The sequence below is a fragment of the Hetaerina americana genome, unplaced genomic scaffold (genome assembly GCF_022747635.1).
Source record: "Hetaerina americana unplaced genomic scaffold, ioHetAmer1.1.p SCAF_7, whole genome shotgun sequence".
Lineage (NCBI taxonomy): Eukaryota > Metazoa > Arthropoda > Insecta > Odonata > Calopterygidae > Hetaerina > Hetaerina americana.
The window spans coordinates 32340188-32363461 of record NW_027287316.1 but is presented as its reverse complement, the minus strand read 5'-3'; the positions used below and the strand labels follow the sequence as shown (position 1 = coordinate 32363461).

The following is a 23274-nucleotide window of genomic DNA, read 5'->3' as shown; positions in this document are numbered from 1 at the left end:
CTTGCCGGACTAAACAAAGGCACCTGATTGATAAGAGCGCGCTTCATGAATCGCACAATAGGCTCAAACTAATTTGGATGCTATGAAGGTAGTACCCTGCGTAGCGAATGGCAAAACTCGCAGTAATTCATTCAGTAAATCGTGAAGATACGCAGTAGTGAACATTGACTCGTTAAATTCCCGTAAGAAGAATGACTGACCGGCTATCAATCTTTTTCAAGAGTAAAGCTAAACAATCCCCGCATCGACTACCTGTTACATATCCGAACTATGAATCATTTAAACTCTGCAAAAAATACCACGCATGAGAAACGAAATTGCAGGGTTTACCGCTTGCGTAATAGAGTTAGCACACCCGGTTAAGAGTTTTGGGTCACCTAGTGCACTCGTAGCAGCCAAAGAATTTGTGTCTTATTGCTAGTATAACTAGAGACTCATACCATGCGAGAACGAATAAGAATCTGTGGTAACAATATTGTGAACATATTTTTTCTGCTTAATGTTCAAATTACGGAAGTTAATTAAGAAGAAAGACTACACAGTTAAATAAGTGACACACTTATTGCATTCACACTTCTGAGGATATTAGATTCTCTTCTTGGAAAACTTAACACTAGAGAACAATGTCTTACCTCGATAATTAATACGCTCTGAAGACTAGTCCAATCTTATTTTTAAATAACTCGTAGTGCTTTCAATTGTATCTCGAAATTTATGGTTTAGTTGTCAATACATTAAGTGCTTTTAGGTACTTTAATAATTTTTAATCGATAGATTATATTAAATAATATTTCCTTAAGCTATAAAAAGTTTTTCCTACCACTATGTAGGTGAAAGGGGGAGGGAATTGAGATTGGTGTGGTGATTAACAGGGAAAGTTAATCTCTCACCAGTGATCAGATACACATTCAAAATATTAGAACAATCACATTTTCACTGAGGTATTTCCCGAACAGGTTTTTTTAGCCAGTTTTAGAACATCAATCGATATACTGCCTGGTCTCATGGGATTATTCTTTCCCATTGTCCTTATTTTTTTTCAAAATATGAGTCCACCGGAGTTATACCGTTTGGAGCTAAAGGGTAGAGATTTGACCTTAAGTTAGAGCACATTTTTCCTACCTGCATTCCATGGTGCTGCAAGCCATCCCCTCGAGAAGGCAGCACCCTACACAATGCTTAACTCTAGACGTAAGTTATATCCATTCCTAAGGCAGTGTAAACTATGGCCATAGTTGGTAAGAATTCAGCTCTCACTAAGCGTACATTTTACAGTTAATTGAGCCAATGAGGTAAATTTGTTAAAACTCATTCGCTAATTGAAATCCCTGAAAAAATTTGTGTTTTGCCCACGATATGTCTTCAACATACATTTCCATATTTTTTTATAAATGACATCGATCATAAGCAGTTATTTAATGAGAAATTAGTTAGATATAATGAATAGGATGTCAGTAATGAATTATTGATTCTTTAAAATCTATGAATTTCTATTTATAACACATCTGAGTGAGTGTTTTGTCTAATATCAATTTCTTTTAGGAAGTCTTTTTTTGGACATTTGGACTTTGAATTTAAGATTGCTCAAATTCATTATTGTGATTTTAAGAATTATTAGTATTTATAGCATGTTTATTTTGAGGACATTTTCAAAATTGTTTTCTATATAAATGCAAGTACTTAATATTCCATGAAGCCATTACTGATAATACTACAGGGCTGAAAAACATTGGCGACAAGAGCTATCGTTAATTTTTCACATTAAATATCACAAATTCATTCATACAGTATGATCCAGCTTACAAGCTAAGTCAAGAGAAAGTGATTGAAATCATTCATACCATATGAAATCTACTCATCATAAATAACCATCTAGGATTGGTCGCCCGAAATTTTCTTAGCAAGTATATGATCTCCTAACCACTTCACATTTTTCCTTGGGTCTTAGTTTTCAATCTTTCTCATTCACTTTTCCTTCAACATTTGTCTCGGGCAAGTGTGTGGCAAATGCATAGCTCGCCCTTACTAATAAATTTAACAAAATACCTTTAGGGATACTAAAATACATTAATTCAAAAACTTAAGAAATGTGTAGGGACAATTGCGAGCATAAAAACCTATTAAAGACCTTGTTATCTACAAACGGCACTTTACTTTTGGCAAGCATTCATACATCAGGTGAACAATGGGGAAACCCCATCATTGTTTTAAAAAAAAACAGCCTAGCCTCACACTAAAACAAATGGCAGTTCAGAAAAATCAACAATCACCAAATTTTTCAACACATTCTCCCAGAAATCACTGAAGATTAGAAATTAACCAATGACAGCACATGAGAACCAAGACTTACTTTGAAGCCTTGAAACCTAATACTTGTTCAGCTACAGTTTTTCTCTTTAAGTCGTCACTCTTGGCACACCGAATTAACAATCTTCATGAGGAACTGTTTTTAACTTGAACACAAGTGTTATTCAGATATTGTATTAAAATAGCTGGCAAAAGTAATTTCACCGGCATAGCTAATAACAATCGAGGACAAAACTGTTATGTCATTCGAACTTTCCATTGTCCAAAAGGTGAAGTCAGACATCTTACTGGAGAGTTTATCAGATCCTGTGAAGAAAACCAAAGCTGTTTCTCCTTTAATATCTACTGAGGCAGGGTGAAAGTAAACCATGAACCACACTTTCCCAACATTGTAAATAATCAAAATGTTTCTTTTAATACATAATTTTACTTATTTTGTATTAAATACAAAATTGGGTAAAAATTCACAAAGAGCTAACATTGATTCTTCATCAGTACATGGCACATAAATTAAGGATAAACATTTCCTAAAATAAATAATAGTGTTTAACAGTTTTTGGCTCATAAATATGTGGTAAATTAAAATTTTCTTGTTTTAATAACTGAGAAATATCCATTGCAAGTTTCTGCTTATCAAGAAACCGCCGAGGCTCAGTGTGCAGACTTTAATTTGAATGAACCAACTTCTGCACTTTGAAAAAAAGCACCATGAAGCAGTACATAGGTATCACACATTATTAAGTGTGATGGAAACTCTCACTCTTCCAACACACGCTCATCTTCACCTAAGCATGGCTCTCTTTTGGCGGTTGACACCTTTGGACACACTTCTGCCTGCAGTTCCTCTTGCACCCTTCTCAATATCCGCCGTGCCTCCCTATTCGAAGATGGCACAACTCGTAGTGCCTCATCAATGTCAAGCAATGCTCCATCCACATCCCTAAAAAAGAAGAAATAAGTAACTCATAAACAACTCTATTCATCACTTTTTGCAATGAGGAGGGCATATTAAATGTACCAAATACAGTGGAATTAATTTTATACATTTCTCAGTTTCAATATTTATAGAGCCAGAGCAATTTGAAGTGTTGGGCTAGTGTTTCAGCAGGCAATGAGTGTTTCTTCTAGGTTTCTTCATTCTTTTTCTAAGTTTTTGCAATGTTATGCACCTGAGCTCAATGTAACATTAGCTCACGCAGGATATTCAAATAAGCATTTCCACTAGCATATTCAACATATGCCATTAGACAGCAGTGGTGGTGGGCCCACGGGGGCATATCTCCCCATCCCCCACACATGCCTTCTATGACATACACATATTTATTTTATTTAATGACAATAAATTGCTTGAAATGAATATTTATTCAGATTAGACTGGAGGCCTAAAACCCCCTGCCATATACCCTTACGGTAGCTTGCAAGATTTGTATAAATGTAAATGTTTCATATGCTTCATATTAGATTTACAATTGTTTTTCAAAGAACTTGTGCACTGACTTCTAACTTTGAGAACAAGGACCCACAGTAACATGAACACTTGTACTCAGAAACAATAAAGTTGTTTCAGCCTGTGTTTGTTCACATTTATTCCTATTTAGTCCTATTTGTGGATGGGTTTGAATTGTTTCTAAATTAAATAACTTACATAGTTGCTAAACTAATTTAGATTCTTCAGGTTTATCGCAGGTTGCAAAGATTTTTATGGCTACTAACTGGAAGTATCCAATAAATGTAGGCATAGAAACATTGACAATTACATGCAATGTCTCCCCAATTTTGGAGAGGCATTCTTTACGATAAAGAGTCTTAAAGACAATGTTAAATAGTAGGTACTCATTACTGCCCTGGGTCCAAAGGCTATTCTGTGCCAGAGCTAACCAATCAGAAGTCCTTCATTGAGGAAGGAAGGACAGCTAAATTCCTACATTTCCAAACTGGTCACAGAGAGGAGGGCTGCATAAGGAAGCCAGGGGTTTTGCTGAAATCTATTGAAGTGAGCATGAGTAGATTTAAAAAGGTAGCGATTGTGCTTTAACGGCTGTCTGAAGTTGGCTAGCAGTTGTAGGTCATCAATTCATCTGCTAACTGGTCACAGGGTGAATCTAATTTTTCAGAAGTAGATACCTTCACATTAATCGTCCATATGAAATTCTGACTCCTCAAACCATTCTAGTAATGTTTGATCACTTGCATGAGGAGTACTTTGCATGCTTACAGATTCATAACTCATGTTATCTACTTCTACCTTTCCCATTTAGCAACTACATATATGAATTATCTTCGGATAGGAATTATGAATTATCTTATGCTTACTGTAATATATTCTTCCTGCAATGTAAACCCTGCAGTATTTCCTATCTCACTCTCCTTTAAACATTAATGGCGGTAGCTCCCCAAGCCCTCACTAGTTCCCATAATGCCTGGTCATGACGCATTCTAATGGGAAAACTATAGATGGTAAAAATTATGAAATTTAAATAATTTATAAATATAAGGATTTTACTTTTGGATGGTAATAATAATAATTATTATCATAAATTTATGATAGCAGCTGCATAACTAGGCAATATACAATGCCTCTTGTAAAATATTCTGCACCATAGAACATTTTCATTAAGTTTCACAGCACATCACCATATCCATGCTTGAGGTGGCATTTGAAAGAATGATGCTTGAGCTATGCTGATGTTTTGCATTGAAAGGCCACACACACACTCACACTTCTATTACCGTTCCAATCTTCCCAAATGATGGTGCAAATTTAAGCTAATGGCTTGAACTGCAATTATAAATTCACTTTTTATAATGACTGTATGTTAAATATTAATTAAAATATGTATTTCAAACTGATCAAATACATACCCCAGGTCCACTTTGGCCTTGGCCCTAGCATAATGAGCTTCATATGAGTCTGGCCGTAATCGAAGGACACCTTCTGCAAGTTCCACAGCTTCAGAGTACTCCTGCATAAATAATAAAATTAAAATGAAAAATTAGCATGAATTGTACAATGTGATAATAGTGTTGGAAAAGTAAATGCCTAATTATTAAATTGAAAATTATAGATATGTGCTTACAACAATACTTATTCAATTAATAATATAATATTTTAAAAATATTTTTGTATTTTATTGTTAGGAGCATGGTGATGCATGACACAATGTAAATCCTTGTACTTACGCCAAGCTTTCTTGTACACCGAGACAGGTTTAGCATCAAATGCACTCGTACTGAGTCAAATAGCTCCCGGAGTTTAGCAGGTGAATCCTCCTCATCATCCAATGCCCATCCTCCCTCAACACCAGCACAGGCAACTGTCTCCTCCTCCGATGGACACTTTTTGAGGGCATAACGATATCGATGGGATGCTTCTTGCAATCGGCCTTTCTTATACAGAACATTGCCATCCTCTAGAAGCTTATTCAGAAGGATTAACCTATAAACGAGATAATTTTCAATTCACATTTCTTCATCATGTCCATGTCATGGGAATATAAATGCATTATTCAGCAATTATCAAAGAACAATATAAACATATTTTAGGTAAAATAAAAAGTAAACATTGCTCACTATAAAAATAAACGTATTACTTTCTCCTGTTACTTTTAAAATTGCCAATTGAATTTGAGAAATGCATTAAACCATACTTACGTAACATCAGGCTTTCCTGCAGCCATGGCCCATGTGGCAGGGCCCAAGCGAGCTCCACGTCGCAGAAAACAGTGAATTCCGGAAATGTTTCGAGTGCCAACAGCACGATCTAATGGGCGAAGTCCCATCGCATCAATACCCTCGAGCACAGCTCCACGTTCAAGAAGAAGCTGCAAAATAAATGAGTTTCATGGAGATACAGGATAAGAGTGTAACACTTAAATGATAATTATGGAGAGAATGAAAGAAATCGTACTCGGGCACTGTGCCTACTAATTATGGCCCAAATATAATAACTCTGGAAAAACTTGAAATGCCTTATAACTAAGCTTTCTCATACTGCCATTTAAGGTGGTGGTCCCTGAGTTGCAGATAAGACACTTTCCTGAGAATTTCCAAGTGTTGGATTTGCATGCTGCTTAGTTCCGTGGCCAACATTGAAAACATGTATGGTCATTATGCAAAATAAATAATGGTGTCGCAGAAATAAAGGCAAAATAAATACTCACAGATTCTCGCCACAAACTTAAGAATATATGATGAAAGTTATTCTATTAGTAAATGAACTTAGAAACAATATGGTTATCATTAAGATTCTTTGCCAAATGAAACAGTTTCTGGCATCACTTGGTGGAAATTCTTCATATTGAAATTAAATTTAAAATACTCCGCCTTTCCACATAAAAAACTTTTACTACGACCTAGGTTTCGTTATGGTATAACATCATCGTAATAAAAGTTTTTTTATGTGGAAAGGCGAAGTATTTTAAATTTAATTTCAAGATTCTTTGCCAGTGATCTGCTTACACCACTCGGAATTCATTACATGGGAGAAAAATACAGTCCCTGAATTAATAATAATTATACTCCCAATAATCTAATGTTTAGACAGCTATTGGGCAGACGAGCTATGGGTGATGCAGTCCTTCCTTTTCAATGAATTCCTGTTCCCTCCTTGCCCTCCTCACATTTATACTCACATTTAATCAATTAGAAAAGTTATCCTTGATGCAATCTAATAATTTACTTTCATAACTTATAAGATTACATTATACGGGATGATAATTTTCCTAAGGGATTTCTCCTTTAGAATGATCTGAGAGTGTATGCTGCTTTAGCCAAAGTCTGAGCAGCCTTATTATATATCTTAAATTGATAGTTTACTTTCTTCGCAAAAAGGCATTGTAAAATTCTCCAAAAAATCTTAGATGCTGGTTTTGGTTTTGTTAAAGAAACCTGTTTTTAGTGAATATTTTTAAAGGGTGTCAGGTTTGCCAAGAATACCATTCCCAAGAATGATTCTCCATTATATTACTACATAGGGACTTAAGTGCATAAAAAAATTAAATGCATCTGTATTTATTTGATTAGCAACTCACAGAAACATAACTTATTCATTCATAGCTGGCAGCGCAATGGATATTAGGAGACAAGTATTACCTGGACCAATGGAGTAGATGACTGGTTAGCAGATGGTGCAGCTGCGGCCAGATGTAGAGGGGTTCGGCCTGAGGCATCTGCCCTCTGCACCTGAGCACCAGCATCAAGCAGAACCCTTGCTGTTGCCACCTGGCCTTTCAGACAAGCCCAACCAAGGGCACTCAGCCCCTCTTTGTCCTCAAGGTGAACGCTAGTTCCTGTTAAAGTAGTAGGGTCAATTACTTAACATGTTTCAACTTAAAATTTCCAAAGATATGTACTTTGGAGGACATAATAACCTCATTGAGCTTCATCAAAAAAACACATCAAAAATTTGATTGTCCTTTGAGTATATACATAAGTAATAAGAGTACTCAGTTTTTTGAAGAAATTTGTTATTTATAAGCCAAATTGAGCAATAGAAACCCATTCAAACATTAGAAAATTGCCCCCATGAAAAGGGTTTAATTCAAACCCTTAGCAGATGCCATCCACTTAGACTAACCCTCTTGGAGTACATAACCTAGCTGACTAACAAATTCACATCAGGGCATAACCCTCCAAACCCAAAAGGCTGCCAGAGAATTGACATGAAAAAACGAGCAGGCCATTATGAATCTCCTAAAAATTGGTTTGAATTGAGCAGAAATAAAATCATCATAGACATTAGAAAGTGAAAAAATGTTCAATATTTTAACTGAAAAAATCACAGCAGAGAAATTACATTAATTCCCACTGTCTATGTTATGTCCCCTGACCAATTCACATATGAGTGAATTTTTTTACTCTCTAAGATTAAAGGGACTCTTTCTAAGAAAACTAATTTTGAAGACCTGATTCAGATTGATCAAAAAATGTTTGAGATGCACACCTTTTTCAAGAAGGAGTCGAACAAGGGTGACATTTCCATCAGCAGCAGCATGAGCAAGAGCTGTCCTTCCAGAGGAATCCCTTTGCTCAGACGATGCTCCACCCACTTGCAGCAACAGTTCCACAACAGAGCAAACAGTTCCTGGCCTTCGAACTGCTGTGCACCCCCCACCGGACACAGCTGCGACGAGAGGTGGCAAGCCCTTGGGAAGCAAAACCATTTCAAGTTAACATAAATTCTCATAAGGAATTTATTCCAACAAGGCAAATAAAAGTATTAACACTTAAATATATACATGTAGGGATATATGAATTGTATGCATGACTGTAAGAACGTAATGCTAGGATACAAGAATAAGAATTGTGAATCAAAATGGACTTATTTAAGGTTTAATCTTAGCTAAGCTAAATTGGGAATTACATGCTTAGAATTTGGCAGACCAAGATCAAATGAATTAAGTATTATTAATGAAAGAATAATGATAACTAGTTACTCCAAGGAAATGCATATGGAGAACAATAAAGAAAAGCAGGAGAAAGATAAAGGGTCATGCTAATAGAAGAGAATGGTTTGAAAATAACAAACGTCACAGTTGAAACAAATCAAGTTTTCCATTAAAAAAAGTAAAAAAGTTTTTGGATTAAATACCATGTTGTCAGTCATTATAAATTAATAATTAGAATCATGTGGGTCTAACCTTTGAGTTTGGTACAGTGACTGAAGCACCCCTCATAAGTAAGGCCGCAGCTGTTGAATGTCGACCATACGAGACTGAAGCTGTTAGGGCAGTCTCACCAGTAAGCCTATCAACAGCATCTGGGCTGACATTGCACATATCCAGCAAATACTCAACAAGCTGTCAATGAGGAAACACCATCATAAGTATAATCCAAGAATTTCCAAAAATAGATGTAAAATACCTATCTTATAAAAACATAATCACATCATAAGACCAATGGTAAGACCCAAAATTTTGTAAAGGAAAAAGAACAGAGGCAAGCTACACTTGGGAAATCCATTTGGCTATTGCACTTAAACTAGATTGTACATAGAAATCTAATTTCTTTAAGAATTCAATGCAGTAATTTCAATTTAACCATCAAAATAATGAGAAGAAACAAAAATGTTGTTCCAAGATGTGTTTAACTAAAACCAATGATAATTGGATGATATTTAGAAATTTTAATCGCCAGAAAAAGATATACTGGATAAATTATGCATACAAGTATCTTCTTGTATTTTGTATGTGTCTACATGCCAATGAATGCTGTTTACTAAACATCATATATGTTACAATAATGTTATTTGGGTGCTTTTGGACAACATATGTATTGCTTAATGAGCAGATGTTAAATTACAGTAATTTAAGAACTTGACATGGTCTTTTATTTGATGAGGTTCCTCAAAATATGCATGATTTGTTGCCATGCCATCAAAGATGAATCTCCAGCCCCAGCAACCCTAATCCTAGATGGTGGAAGTATTACCTCTGTGTGACCTTGCATTGCGGCTGCCACAAGTGATTGCACAGAGGCTTCCTCGAGAGACACTTCCCGACCTGATCCACTGACGACCCAGTCTGATGAGAGGAGGAGGGCGACCACACCCATGTGTCCCCCCAACGATGCCAGCACCAATGGGCACCTTCCCTCGGAATCCATACGACCTGCACCTGCTGCTGGCCCCCTAGCATTCAGCAGGGCTGCGACCACACCCTCGTGGCCAGCTGATGCAGCCGAGGAAAGTGCTGTGGTTCCTATGCTACCCTCTGCCCCAGCATCGGCTCCAAACTCAAGCAGCAAGGACACAACTTCTGTATCACCCCTTTGTGCAGCGACGCACAACAGGGGATCCCCTGGAGCAACATCAAGGCGAGCATTGGGGGAGGCACCAGCAAGGAGGAGAAGTCGAGAAACCTGTAAAGGGAGTAAACATTCATGAAAATGAGATTTCATCAATTCTAGCCACCAAGTGCAACTGGTGGCTCTCATTCTTCGGGAAAGGAGATTCATCAAAGATGGATTTTTACCTTGACATTAGGTGCATATGCATTTCTCAGAGTTGCAAGGGATCGTGAAGCATCAGCTGCTGCACCAGCGATCCAAGCTGCTTGGAGATCACGTGAGCACAGTGGCCAGCGCAGTGTCAGCCCACGGTGAGGGTGAGCTTTGAGGATATGGTGCCCCAACTCGAGTAGTGCTTCCCCTTCAAGGGGGCACTGGAGGCGAGTCAGACGCAATGCCACCCCAAGGTGTCCAATCCTGCAAGGGAATAATCCAAAGGTGAGATAATCAAGGGCCCACCTTTATGATGCAGATTGCATTTCCACAAAGTAGTCACTCAGAAATGAAAAATAGTAACTTTGTGATTCCACTGAAAAATTTTTATTACGAGATGACCCGGGTTTCGACGTTCAATGTCATCTTCAGGTGAACGTCAAAACTGGGGTCACCTCGTAATAAAAATTTTACAGTGGAATCACAAAGTTACTATTTTTTATTTCCAATATGAATCGATTCCTTAAACTTACACCGGAAACCATCAATTAGAGTAGTCACTCATTTTATGGATTCCCATTCCTGAAGTTTTCTCAAATTTTCTCTTGTGTATTTGTAATATGATTGAGCACTTTTTTGTGGATAATGCCTTATAGCTTTTGAGTCACTGATATCACCGTAATCCATCGGGAATCATTGTTTTGGTTTTCGCCATGGCATGCATGCTTGATGGTCTACCACTAGTGCAATCTGATCCCATGACTAATGAGACCATTTTTCTCACCGAGAAACTTATTCCCAGATCATATTCCAAATTCACCAATCAAAGTGAAACTTTGCTGATTTTCCCAACTGAGTTACCACCCTGAGTTTGTGCTACTGCATAATGAATGCTACATAATTTTTTTTTTAAGTGCGGTGCACAGAAAATAAAAACTGAACTTCTATTTTAATCAAACCTCTAAGATGTGTAAGATATGAGAAAATTACTTCATTTTGAGTTGCCAACATATACATACATGCATTTGTATACATATGCACCATATACATGCAAAATTTGTATATATATGTCCCATATGCATCCTATTTCTTAGAATAGTTTTAACCTCAGTTCATCTGATCAAATTAGAACCATCAAAAAATCAGCATTGTCCTTTTAATGTTTATTTAAAGAACATTATTTTTGAAAAATTATTATATACCTTAATGAATGACAGAAATAATTTTTGATTCTACATATTCACTGAATTCCATTAACAAGATCAACAAAACAAAATAAATATTGCTTACCTTGGGTCGCATAGGAACTTAGTTGAATCTCCTTCCTCTCGTCGTATCAGCCATTCCCTGAATGCTGGATGGAAGAACATGTACGTGTCATCCAGCCTCTTTACAATAAACCCTGAAAGGGTCTGAAAAAAAAATAAAAATATTTGAATAAAAATTATTTACCAGCAATCCAGAATACTGTCAAGTATATTTGTGAAAAATTTAATTCCTAACAATGCTTTTAAAACGATTTGCCTAATCCATATACGAATTTTCAATTAACTATGTGCTAAAATTACTTGAGAGTACATATGTCTAGACATCTTCAGCCATGAATGCATTCCACTATTCATAAGTTAGGCATACTAGAGAAAAAACTCATGATTTGCTTTGGGAGAGAAAATTAGCAAAAGAGTGACAATAATTATGAAAAACTGTACACAAATATTCAAAGACACTGCAAGAAATTCTGCAACAGTGACTATGACAGAGTCATCTGCTATCGTGCTCACCAATGTGAGATTTTCACATAGCAAAAATCATTAAACCATTTACCTAAACCAAGATTTGAACCCTTGATCTCTCAAATAATTACTCTTGCTACACATAAAAATTTGTTGCTATTGTTTCAAGTTATTTTTATGAAATTTTCTGCAGTTTTTTTTGTCCATGGCAAACCCTATCCATTTTGAAATTTACCTCATGGACTGTAGCACAGCACATTTGACTACAATTACTTTTTTACATTTTATGTGAATCGAAACAACTTGTTCCCTTAGAGCTTCTAGATATTTTCAGTCAAGGAAGATGCTTCAGAAGCTTCATTGGCTACAGCCTCAATTGGAAATCAAGGGTTCTAAATTCACATCCCAGTCTAGAAGAATGATTTTTGCACCCTAAAATAATTTCAACTGCACTGATAAAGAAGAAAAACGAGAACATTTAACTGCTGGCTGAAATAGAGCTTACTGAAATGTGTTCAAATATTCACCTTGAAGCGAGTGATGAATTCATCCCAGGATAGGAATCGCTCTACTCTCAAGGCATTTACTGAGTAGAATATCTCAAGGAGAGTAGGGGGCGAAAGTGATGCCAAAACCACAGATAAGATGGGGAGCACACGCTCAAATGCTCGCACAGTATGGAACCTATAAGAAAAGGTGCTTCATTAATTTTAAACATTTTTCCCTTCATATTTGACCAATAACACAAAATAATTTCCAGTAAAAAGATATTAAAAACATTCACAAAATATTGGCAGGACACAAAAAAATAAGGTTATTTTTAGAAGTCTACTTTCCAAAAAATCAAATCTCCAGGACCCCAATATCTCAAAATTTCTTGTAGGTGACAATGGGCTTTAAGAGTACTTTAACAATTGAGCATTTTCCAGGGAAAGGATAGCATTGTTCTAATCCATAGAAATCCAATTGTTCAAATGGAGGCAAAGTTAATTGGGACCTATGAATCTAATGAGTGACTAGCTGAGTATTAATTAAATTCAAATATTCTTAATGATACCATTATTGATATCAGAAACAGCCCTCTCACAAAAATAAGGAAGATTATATGTAAGAACACACACATACAAGCATCAAGAATAACGTAATTCCATAGATCTCATTGACAAATGTGATTAAAAAATAGGTGGAATCACTAATTTTCTAGTTCAACTTTTTAACTATATTTTTTGCTTGCTCACATTTCTCAAAGCTCATGTACCACTGGAATCCATTTAAGTCTCAGCCTGACATTATTTTACTCATAAAGAAAGCCATTAGAGCTACAAAACACGCATTTGATATGAACCCACCTACTTTGGAATAGCAACTAGTTGCCTCTGCAATTAACTGGCCTGCTAAGGCAATTGATACTAAGGGACAATTGGAGATTAGGTGCACTAAAGTTGAAAAGCCCTTACCTCAAGTTGAAGTGGAGTAAAAATATCTGGGCAAGATTGAGTGGAAGCACTTTATAGCTTGAAGACTTGGTTACAAGCTGACCTCTCTCGATGAGGTCAAGGGTGAGCTTGGTGAAGAGGAAGGAGCCACCGGACAACCTCAGGAGGTGTTGGGAGAAGCGAGTGATTGCAGCTGCCTCCCCATGGGGTGCCATGGCCGTTGAAGGCATTGAAGTGATGCTGGTGGTGGGTGACGTCTGCTGTTGGGATTGGGGAAGTAAGTTGGACGGAGATGCCAGCGAGAGGTTGGCTCGAATGGTTGGGCTGTGGGATGCCCGGAAATGGATGTAATCCACCAAGTCTCGTTGAAGGTTGTCATCAGTGGAAATGTCATCCAAGCTGAAATGGAGCAACAGCCTTTACACTCCTGCAGTTTGTAGGGCTTGGTAAACTTCAATGTCCCGAATTCAAGGAGACATTCAGATTTGGATCACTTTAGAGCCAGCTCTTTTCAGAGTTCTAATATAACATGATGTGATTTACATAACTTCAGGTCAGGCAGAAAACGATTGATTTGCTTAAAATCAAAAAAAGTCCTTTGTCTTTGAAAATGAAAATATACTAATTTTAATACATCATGTAAGTATATTCGGTATAAAAATAGCCTTAATCAAACATACTTGGCAGTTGAGGAGTAAATTATTTTGCAGAAGTAAGTAGGCAAAAAATACAATCTTTTAAAGACGTATGCCCACTGCAAGCAAATTCTCAACATACGTGAAAGAACTTACATATTTTACCACAAGTTTCACAGTTTCAATCTTTGAAGGCATTCATAGCTTCAAAATGATGTTAAATTGTACATGCTGGCAGATTTTCACCGCTATACAAGAAGAAACAAAATAAAAAGGCCACACTAAAATTAGAGACTAAGTCCCTTTGATATTGGATTTCATGAAAAATTACCAGATTCTTGTATATGGAAGATCCTTGGCTAGCACTGTATCAGCAAGACGAGTTCTTGCGGTGACAATGAGCTTCAACCAAGGTGGGAAACGTTGTGAGTGCATTGCAAGGAATGTGCCTAATGATGGACCTCGGTCAGGACGATGGTATTCAGCCTCACAGAGGCCATCAACCAAAATAATGCAGCTGAACTTTTTATCCACACCGTCTTCACCTGTGCTTGAGCTCTGTGAAAGAGATAGAAAGATGGAGATATGTGTAATTCAATCACAATAAACATAAACATGAAAATACCACAACCAATTCTAGGGTGGTCAATCGGTAAATCATCCTGACAATATAACTCTTGAGGAACACAGTCTTGGACATTAGGAGAAGAACCACATTAGCAAAAGAAGCTTTTACAAAATGAAAGAAGCCAATTTCGGCACTCTGAAGCTGTGCAAATGAGTGATTATTCAAGATTTTAATATTATGTGCGATTCATAGCTCCATGCTTAATTATTTTAAAAGCTTGGCCTTTGAGGAAAGTGGTTGAGCATAGTGGTTTGGAGGACTTAAAGATGTGGATGTGAACAATAACCAATCAGGGGGCAGCAAAAATCCAATGATTAAAGACCACAAAGAATATATATTTTTGATTTTTTCTGAATACACAAAAATAATTTACATTAAGGGCAGATATTACTTCTGCATATAATGTCTTCAAAAATCAACCTAAAAGGTTGGCTTGATAGGTTAGGGCAGAGATAATTTTGAACTAAACCCTACAGAAAGTGAACTACATATTACAGCAGGGATCTCCTTTCACTGAGCTACTAACAAGACAGCCAAGAAGATTTAATAGCCAAAAAAATGGCAAAGCTAAGGTAAAGCTGAGAGTTGACAAAGTCACTGGAAATTAAACCTAAACCCTCTGCGCAGTAGCTGAATGCTTAACCTGATAGGCTACCACACTTCCTCACAGGACTATAAGTACAGGGAATGAAATTTATAATTTTTTTTAGATTGCATTGGTAGTTCCAAAATATTTTGTTTGTTAGTTTAATTACTTTGTTAATAATATTAAAATTTGTCAAATATACGGCATTCATAAAAAAAAGATGAATGCTGCGCAATACAATTTACAGAGCAGAAATAAAATTACAGCGGTTGTAAAGAACAGTGGAAGAAGGAATCAGGGAAATGTAAACGATATTGCATGTTAAATCTTACCATCATGTCTTTACAAAAACCATCTCCAAATTGACTTCCTTGGCCACTGCCCTGCATACTGCTGTGGTAGCTGCTCTGCATTTTTCCATGTAAGCTGCTCTGCATGGTTTCACTATCCCCATGGAAACTGTCACCAAGATTTTGATGGAAGCTACCCGAAAGACTATCAGCATCATATCTGGGAGGACCAATAGATTCCAGGGGCTCCAGTATCCCTTTAACAATTGCTTCATCAGGGTCAGTTACACAATGTGGCAATGATAGAAAGTCCTGCAGAGATAATTTGATAATTCTCATAAATACACATTCAAGCCTAACATTTTCATCCAAATAATACATTTAGTTATGGGGGGTATAACAAGATGACTCATAGCATTCACCATCGCTATCAATCCAAACAATTATTTACCGAAATTGATTTTATTGAGATTACACACTCCCAAAAAAGAAGAAAAGGGTATCATAATGCAGGATTCCTCAACAGAGATTTCTATGGCCATATGTTCCTTTGACCATTGGAACTGCCCCATACAACAGTTTTAATTGGGTCATTAAATTTAGCCAAAAGATAAATGTTGAAGACTCGTGCAAGGTAAGATAATAGTTTGATTTCATATGCTTTTTTTAATTAGGGGTTGGTTACTCCCAAAAATTCACATTTAATAATTAACACATCTATTCAAATGTAACCAGCAGCTATGAATTGAATTAAATAGCCAATAATGTGAATAAAATAGTGCATAGTGTTTCATTAAATAGTGTTATGCACTTAGCTTTCCACAAGTATTCTGCCAGGTATTCAGATAAATTGATGCAAATGACGATGAAATTGTAACAGTAATCCACATTTCCAGCAGTATATTAAAAAATAATTGTTAATTGTGACGGGACTGAAACAGATACAGTAATAAGAGAATTCACCCTCACCCAGTGAGAGTAATAGTTGGGAACTTGCATAATCACTCCATTTTAATTGAGGTGTGAGCTCAAAAACAAAAAAGGTAAAAATCAACAATGTACACAACTCTTTCTTGTGGAAATAATAAGTAATGTGTGGAGTGAGCCTGAATAAATAAATAAATAAACCTTATACAACTTTTATGGACATCTTTTTTATGAAGAAATAAGAGTGATGAAAAGTAATTTTGACTGCAAGATTCAATCACCATGCAAGGATTTAGTCCATATTTTAGTACCATATCCAGGATATAAATAAATAAATATAGATAAAATTTAAGGTAGCAACCACATGCAGGTTTGATAGTTTGCAAGACATTGTGAGGTTCCATATTCTGCACATACTTGCAACTCTGGATTTGAAAGAAGGAGATCACGATATGCTGAAAGCTGAGGGGCTTGACAAAGTTGAGCAGCAACTGAGTGGACGAAGTCTGGTACCAGGCAGGTGCTATTGTTTTCAGCCTAAAAAGTATCAAATCAGGGATTCCATCATGTTGAAGTCAACTCAGAAAAAATAATAAATACTTGCAATCATTATAAATACATTTTTAATCGAGTAGAGATTTTCGTTAAGGTACGATTGCATATTTCTGTGAATTGTTATCCATACTATGACAAAATTTTGAGTGCTCATGGTAGAGGATGAGATTACATTTAGAGATTATGCGACTACATCTACTGCAGAACCTGCACCTATTACTTACAAATAAATAAATAAACTATTATGCATTTAGAAACAGGACTAACTGTTTGAACTTTATGGCTACCTTCTTTCATGGCACAATTTTCATGGGGTGAACCTAAAATTTTCATCAGAAATACTTTCACTACAATTTATCCAACTTTCAAGTTAAGAAACTAGGATTTTGAATTTTTCGTTAGAGAGATTTTAAATATTCACTTAAGCAGTTACCAATTCTACTATCTCACATACAATTAATCATTTCGAATCATAATGATGAAACAAGCATTAGATGTAATAAAATAAGAAGTAAGCATCAACTCTCGTTGAGCAGGACTTAAAAAATAAGTACACAAATGGCAGATATCTAATTGCTACAAACCTGGCAGAAATGGTATGCCACTACATGTGAAGCAAGGGCCTGAACTTTCTCTGAGACTAGATTTATGCAACACTTCTCCTCTGCTCCAGGATGCCCTGAGCCACCACATCTATGGAGATCTGCTCATACAGATAGGAATAGATGAAAATATAAATGTTAACACATGCTCAAAGTACAAAATCATCATTTTTCAATAATTTCCACTACCTTTGCTAAGTAACCAATCCACATCAGTAATTGCAGCAATTAATCAGAAGGTTGATTGTTAAATATTTTTATAATAATGCCTACAGCAATTTTAAAACGATCAAATTCAAAAATATATATATTTTTATACATTAATATAATATGTATTAAAATATATCATTAGCATAAATTATGAATGTGAATCAGCTCAAATTCGACTACTGAATGAAAATTATAGAACAATTAAATTTTCTTCTGCTTTATTACAAAATACACATGTGAGAAATATAAATCAGATATTTGCATAAATAAATTTGATAGATTGAAGTTCGTTATTAAAAAGTAGACCAACTTCTCAAATAAATTGGAAACTTAATCATTAGATAATGATGATTTAGGAAAACAATTTCATTTTAAGAAGAAAATGCTTTTTCTCTTTTGCTTGTATAAAATGATGCAAATAGTATTTTTTAATGTTCCCACTGTAAAAGATTATGAAGGACGTTTACCTCTACAGGGTGGATCCCGATGCCTTCCAAAACAGCTGCTCTCAACTAGTTGAAGAAGCAGGGCAGTTTTCCCTGTCCCCGGGCCACCAATTATGGCAATGCCTCGTCCATCACCTGGATTGCACTGAGAGGGAGATTTGATCTCTTGCTCGGAGGATGAAGCAACAGCTGCCTGGCTCTGACCTTGCCGCTTGGAGCGACGTGCAGTTCCTGTTGCAGGCACTGTGCCCTATTGCACATTTTGAAGAACACAAATCATCAAAGTCAAACAATGAAAGTATGTACTGTTTGACCCAGCCATCATAAAAGTTTAAGATATGCTCCAAAAGACATGCTAATAGAAATTGACATTCATTAAATCCATATTTAATGTTCTGATGATTGAAAAATTGTTTGCCAACAAATAATTTGCAGAATATACAACAATTTTTCTAGTAGATTAATTTCCATTTAAACAACTGTAGATGAATTTCCATTTCAACAACTGTAGATTAATTTCAAATAAATTTCAGAAAATCTTAATTTCTTTTAGAAATGTGATTTAAGATAAAAATCCAATGTCCTATGCTTACAAGCCACATCATCAGAGGAAGGTGTAAAAGAAGCACTTTCTAAGTAAATACAAAATGATCATTCTTAAACTTTCAAGATATGAAAATAGCTATAATTAAATTAATCAAAAACTTAGATGATATCCTATTGACATTTGATGACTAACATTATTCTTATTAGCAGTAGTCTACTATGTTAGGGTATTATTAGCCAAATACAGTAGTATTGATAAATTGAATCAGGTGCATCAACAGTGATTTCACTTATGGCTCTTTAAATTTTTCTACATGATAAAGTAATGTAATTGAACATATTTTAATTATAATTGTTAGTCTCTCATTGAGCCATTTTTGATGCCACTTCAAAATGAAGTTGATTGAAAGTTAAGGTAAAAGTGATATTTACCTCGCTGTTGGCTGCTCCAGCATTCTGAGAGGAGTACATGGAAGGTATCAGTGGTGGAAGTTTGAGGTGGGAGGCTACTGACTCCAAGAGCCAAGCCCTGCCCACAAACAGAGGTCTGGGTGCATCCCATTCTGGAAGGGGAACTTCAAAGAACAGGGGTCTCAATGTCAACTGTTGCTGTTGGCATGGCTGCATGTGACACTGTGCTTCATGCTGTTGCTGCTGCCGCCGGAGGAATTTGGCGAACCGAACTGTGAGTATAGGCAATTTTTCAATATCAGTAAAATATATGGAGAAGATAAGTTCACACGGGGGAAAATTGGTGTGCATGTGTGTGTTTTACTGATGGCTATGCAAATCCTAGTAAGTACTTATCAAGTGTCTTGGCATTCAACTGAAATTCTGAAGTGTCAACTATCACCTATAAAAACCAGACCCAAATTAGATACAATGGGAAATGCTTAGCTAAGACTACATTTGGACTACATTTGATGGTTTCCCATCAATTTAGGCGAACATAATATGAAATCAACTCAAATTAGCTAATTTACAATGCAAAAGTTTTATCATAAGAAATCCACCAGGCAATTCAAATCTCAAATAATCATCCTAACTGGTACTCTAGAACATTAACTATATATATTGAGAACCTAGATGACCCAATCTTAGAAACTTCCAAATTTTGGGTTCCAATTCATTTTACTAATTTAAGTGTAATTTTAATTTTCCTACGAGGACCATGTGAGGTACTGTGGAGGTCATACCAAAATAGCATATTTACAAAATTATTCTTTTTCATTGTCAATTTAGTGTTCATAAACACAAAGGTAAATACACATATGAAAGAATTCTAACATGATTATTTCATGGTTTTAATTTTATGCAATACTATTAAATCCCAGATGCTCAAACAATTTTAATGTATTGGGAGGATGACAAAAACAAATGTTAATTGTTTGCAACTATATTTCTCGGGAAAATGTTTAATTCAAGCATCAGTAACTCACTTTTAGGATCTGTTGGACCATCAGCCACTGTTCCTCCTCTTGCTGACCGTCTTATTGAGGCCCTTCTCATACCAAATGCATCCAAGTCTTCAACCTGACCAGGCTGCAGAGCTAGATATAAAAAAAATGTTTATTATTATTTACATTGAGTAACAGTGTTGAAGATTGCTAATATGAGAGCATATGATGCTGATAAAATTTAAAGATATATTTTTCTTCCAAAATCAAAATATCATTAGGGCAATTAGAAAATAGCAATTATTTAAAATGCAAAAGCTGCTCTAATCATATTTCTGAGCTAAAATCAATAAGATTTTGTACTGAATTTAATTAATTCATTGACAAAATTCTCTATTGCCACAATACACAATGTGCAATCATCAATTCTGAGAACTTATTACTCACTAGTGACTGAATGCCTCCTCCTGGTCTGTTGCTGACTGGTGTTTGCGGGAGAAGTAGATGAGCACAGTGAAGCCAGAGAAGCTAAACTATCTGATGACCTGTCCCTTGCAGTTGCTGCTAACCCTCTAGGGGTCACTCTGCTACCTGTTACATAACGTCCACCCCTGCACTGTACATCAGCCTCAGAGGATCCTAGCAATGCAAGTTGAAATAAAAAATTATGTAAGAAATTCGACAAGCTATTTAATCCCCAATGAATACGTAGGAATCATAATGAGCTCTCATCAGTTGAAATGAATCAACACAAATCAAATTTGACTATGTTACAATTGAGAAGACTAGGCAAAAAGAGTTATTAAAATACTGAATAGGCAGCATCCCATAATCCTTATAGAAGTTGGTTTATAATATTCTCCAACCACAATGACTTAACAAAATTCATCATACATTTCTAATCAATACAATTTGTCACTAAATGAATGACATATGCAATTTCCTAAAAAAATTTAGGAAACAATAATTAGCATATTTGGGCATGGCATCAGAAAAATAAATATCTACCACCACTGCAACCATGATTGCTCACAAGTTAAGAAAAATTAAAAGAAATATCAAACCAGTCATCATTTCAAAATTCATATTTCTATTAGAATAAGCAATAATATACATATTGTATTGATAACCGTCCTAAGCATTGCAAATGAATGACCGTGATTCCTTAATGTGTTTTGGCATACACTTTGAAATGAACTTGAAATTCAAAATCTTAAGAGCAAAATTTACTAACATGAGGATCATAGAAATTGAAGGGTAAAAAATTGATGATGTGGCTACAAAAATTAATGTTCAATGACAAACTACCTATTATTCCCATTTTGCCATGCACAAAGACCCCATTCATATATGTAGTCGTATATTCAAGGTAATTATTATAATATTGCAATGGATTCCATGGATTACTCTTTGCAAAACCAATACAAATTTAAATTCTTTGCCACATACTCATAAAAATAAGATGGCAATAAGTGCTGGTTCATTGCTTAATAACGCAATGGATTCCATGGATTACTCTTTGCAAAACACGAGCACCAAATTAGCAATTTATTTGGGATATAGGCATGTACCAATTTCAATTCTTTGTCACATACTTATAAAAATAGGATGGCAATAAGTGTTGATTAATCATGATGATATTCACTAATTTGTTTTCCAACCTACATACCAGTTAAGGTGGATGCAGGGCTGGTGTTGTTTGAAGTGCCAATCACTCCACAGCCCCGACTTCCAGCAGCTCCACCATCAGCACCCCCATGAGGAGGCCTGGGGGCATCTAGGGACACAAGGGAAGCAGATGAGAGGAGAAGAGAGGAGCAGCCAGATGGTCCACGCCTGTGGTGAGCTCCAACACCCCCAGAGGGTGCATATGATCGAGGGGGACTCAGGGATGAGCGACAGCCAGAGGAGGAGCCTGAGCAATAAAAGAGGATAGGATACTTAGTCCACAGTTCATGCATAATATTCATAGTTCTAAAATGGCCCCCAGTTCACCAAACTTGAATGCACTAGATGTGAGAATTCACCTTATTGAAGCGTTGATTACATTATTACATTAATCCAAAATCAAGTGTGTGTAGGCATGTGTACAAATGCGCATATGCAATTAGTTTTTTCAGTATTTTATGTGAAGCTCTTCATTTAATTTTGACAAGAGTATGATTTTCCAGAGAATGATTTTGAAAGGAACTTATGCACTCAAACATCTCAAGAATCACATTTTTCCTTCATGAATTGATAATCATTTTTCAAATAACACAAAGAAATAAACACTAACTTACCTGTTTCAGGGCTCCGAGCCTCTCTGTCCATATATCCAGAACTTCCCATCACCCGACTCTGACAATCTGGGTCTGGGGACCAACCAGACCCCTCCTCACCCAACAATAGTCCCAGTCTGACATGGAGATCACTTTGAGAGGTTCTGGAAGCACCTCTGGTTCGACATGGCCCAACACCTTGCCTTACTGATGGTGCAGACTCATCAACCTCGCCTCCATCTGTAGAGGGAAATAGAATAATGAATATAACAATTTAACATATCGAGCAATCTCAATGTGCAACCAACAGCAGAGTAATTTTTAAAACAAAAATGGAAAACCTCATAAACCAAAAGACAATTCTTTCCTAGCAAGAAGCCAACACACTAAAAGAAAAATCATCCAAAATTATTTACAGATTACAAGTACTGTACAATAAGCAGATACTCTGGTATTTAGTTGTGAACTTTCTACATGAATTTGTTTCATATAAAAAATAGATCAGGTACTGTCTGAGAAAGTAGACCCGTTTTCCATAAGAAACAACATTTTTGTTAGAGTTAATTATTATTTTTCAATTCAAAAGATACTAGAATTATTACACAATCCATTAGATGAAATAATGATGTAGTCATAAAAATTGTCCCAAATGAAATTTACAGCTCACTGTACAGTACTCTTCAATACATACACATTAACTGTTCATGATCATATTACCATTTTACAAATATAAAATTAATACTTCCATGCCTCCAGTTTTGTCAACATTAACAAAGG

The 23274-nt window shown here is 35.9% G+C and overlaps 1 protein-coding gene across 2 annotated transcripts in view; it reads right to left on the bottom strand.

Moving 5' to 3' along the window:
• Window positions 1-2708: 2708 nt before the first annotated feature.
• Window positions 2709-23274, bottom strand: part of rols (rolling pebbles) — a 173437-nt gene continuing 152871 nt past the window's right edge. The window contains exons 8-29 of one of the 2 annotated variants that reach the window (XM_071594958.1): window positions 22519-22737; window positions 21906-22151; window positions 20684-20875; window positions 20279-20389; window positions 19272-19522; window positions 18315-18543; window positions 17620-17738; window positions 16898-17017; window positions 15596-15865; window positions 14381-14607; window positions 13436-13813; window positions 12506-12662; window positions 11536-11657; window positions 10278-10509; window positions 9736-10164; window positions 8946-9104; window positions 8249-8450; window positions 7399-7595; window positions 5959-6128; window positions 5488-5743; window positions 5170-5270; window positions 2709-3247 (exon numbers count right to left, since the gene is read on the bottom strand). In XM_071594958.1, coding sequence (XP_071451059.1) covers window positions 3064-3247; window positions 5170-5270; window positions 5488-5743; window positions 5959-6128; window positions 7399-7595; window positions 8249-8450; window positions 8946-9104; window positions 9736-10164; window positions 10278-10509; window positions 11536-11657; window positions 12506-12662; window positions 13436-13813; window positions 14381-14607; window positions 15596-15865; window positions 16898-17017; window positions 17620-17738; window positions 18315-18543; window positions 19272-19522; window positions 20279-20389; window positions 20684-20875; window positions 21906-22151; window positions 22519-22737 — 4571 coding nt within the window. In that variant the 3' untranslated portion in view covers window positions 2709-3063. The remainder of the gene's footprint in view (window positions 3248-5169; window positions 5271-5487; window positions 5744-5958; window positions 6129-7398; window positions 7596-8248; window positions 8451-8945; window positions 9105-9735; window positions 10165-10277; window positions 10510-11535; window positions 11658-12505; window positions 12663-13435; window positions 13814-14380; window positions 14608-15595; window positions 15866-16897; window positions 17018-17619; window positions 17739-18314; window positions 18544-19271; window positions 19523-20278; window positions 20390-20683; window positions 20876-21905; window positions 22152-22518; window positions 22738-23274) is intronic. The other variant, XM_071594959.1, reaches the window with a different exon arrangement.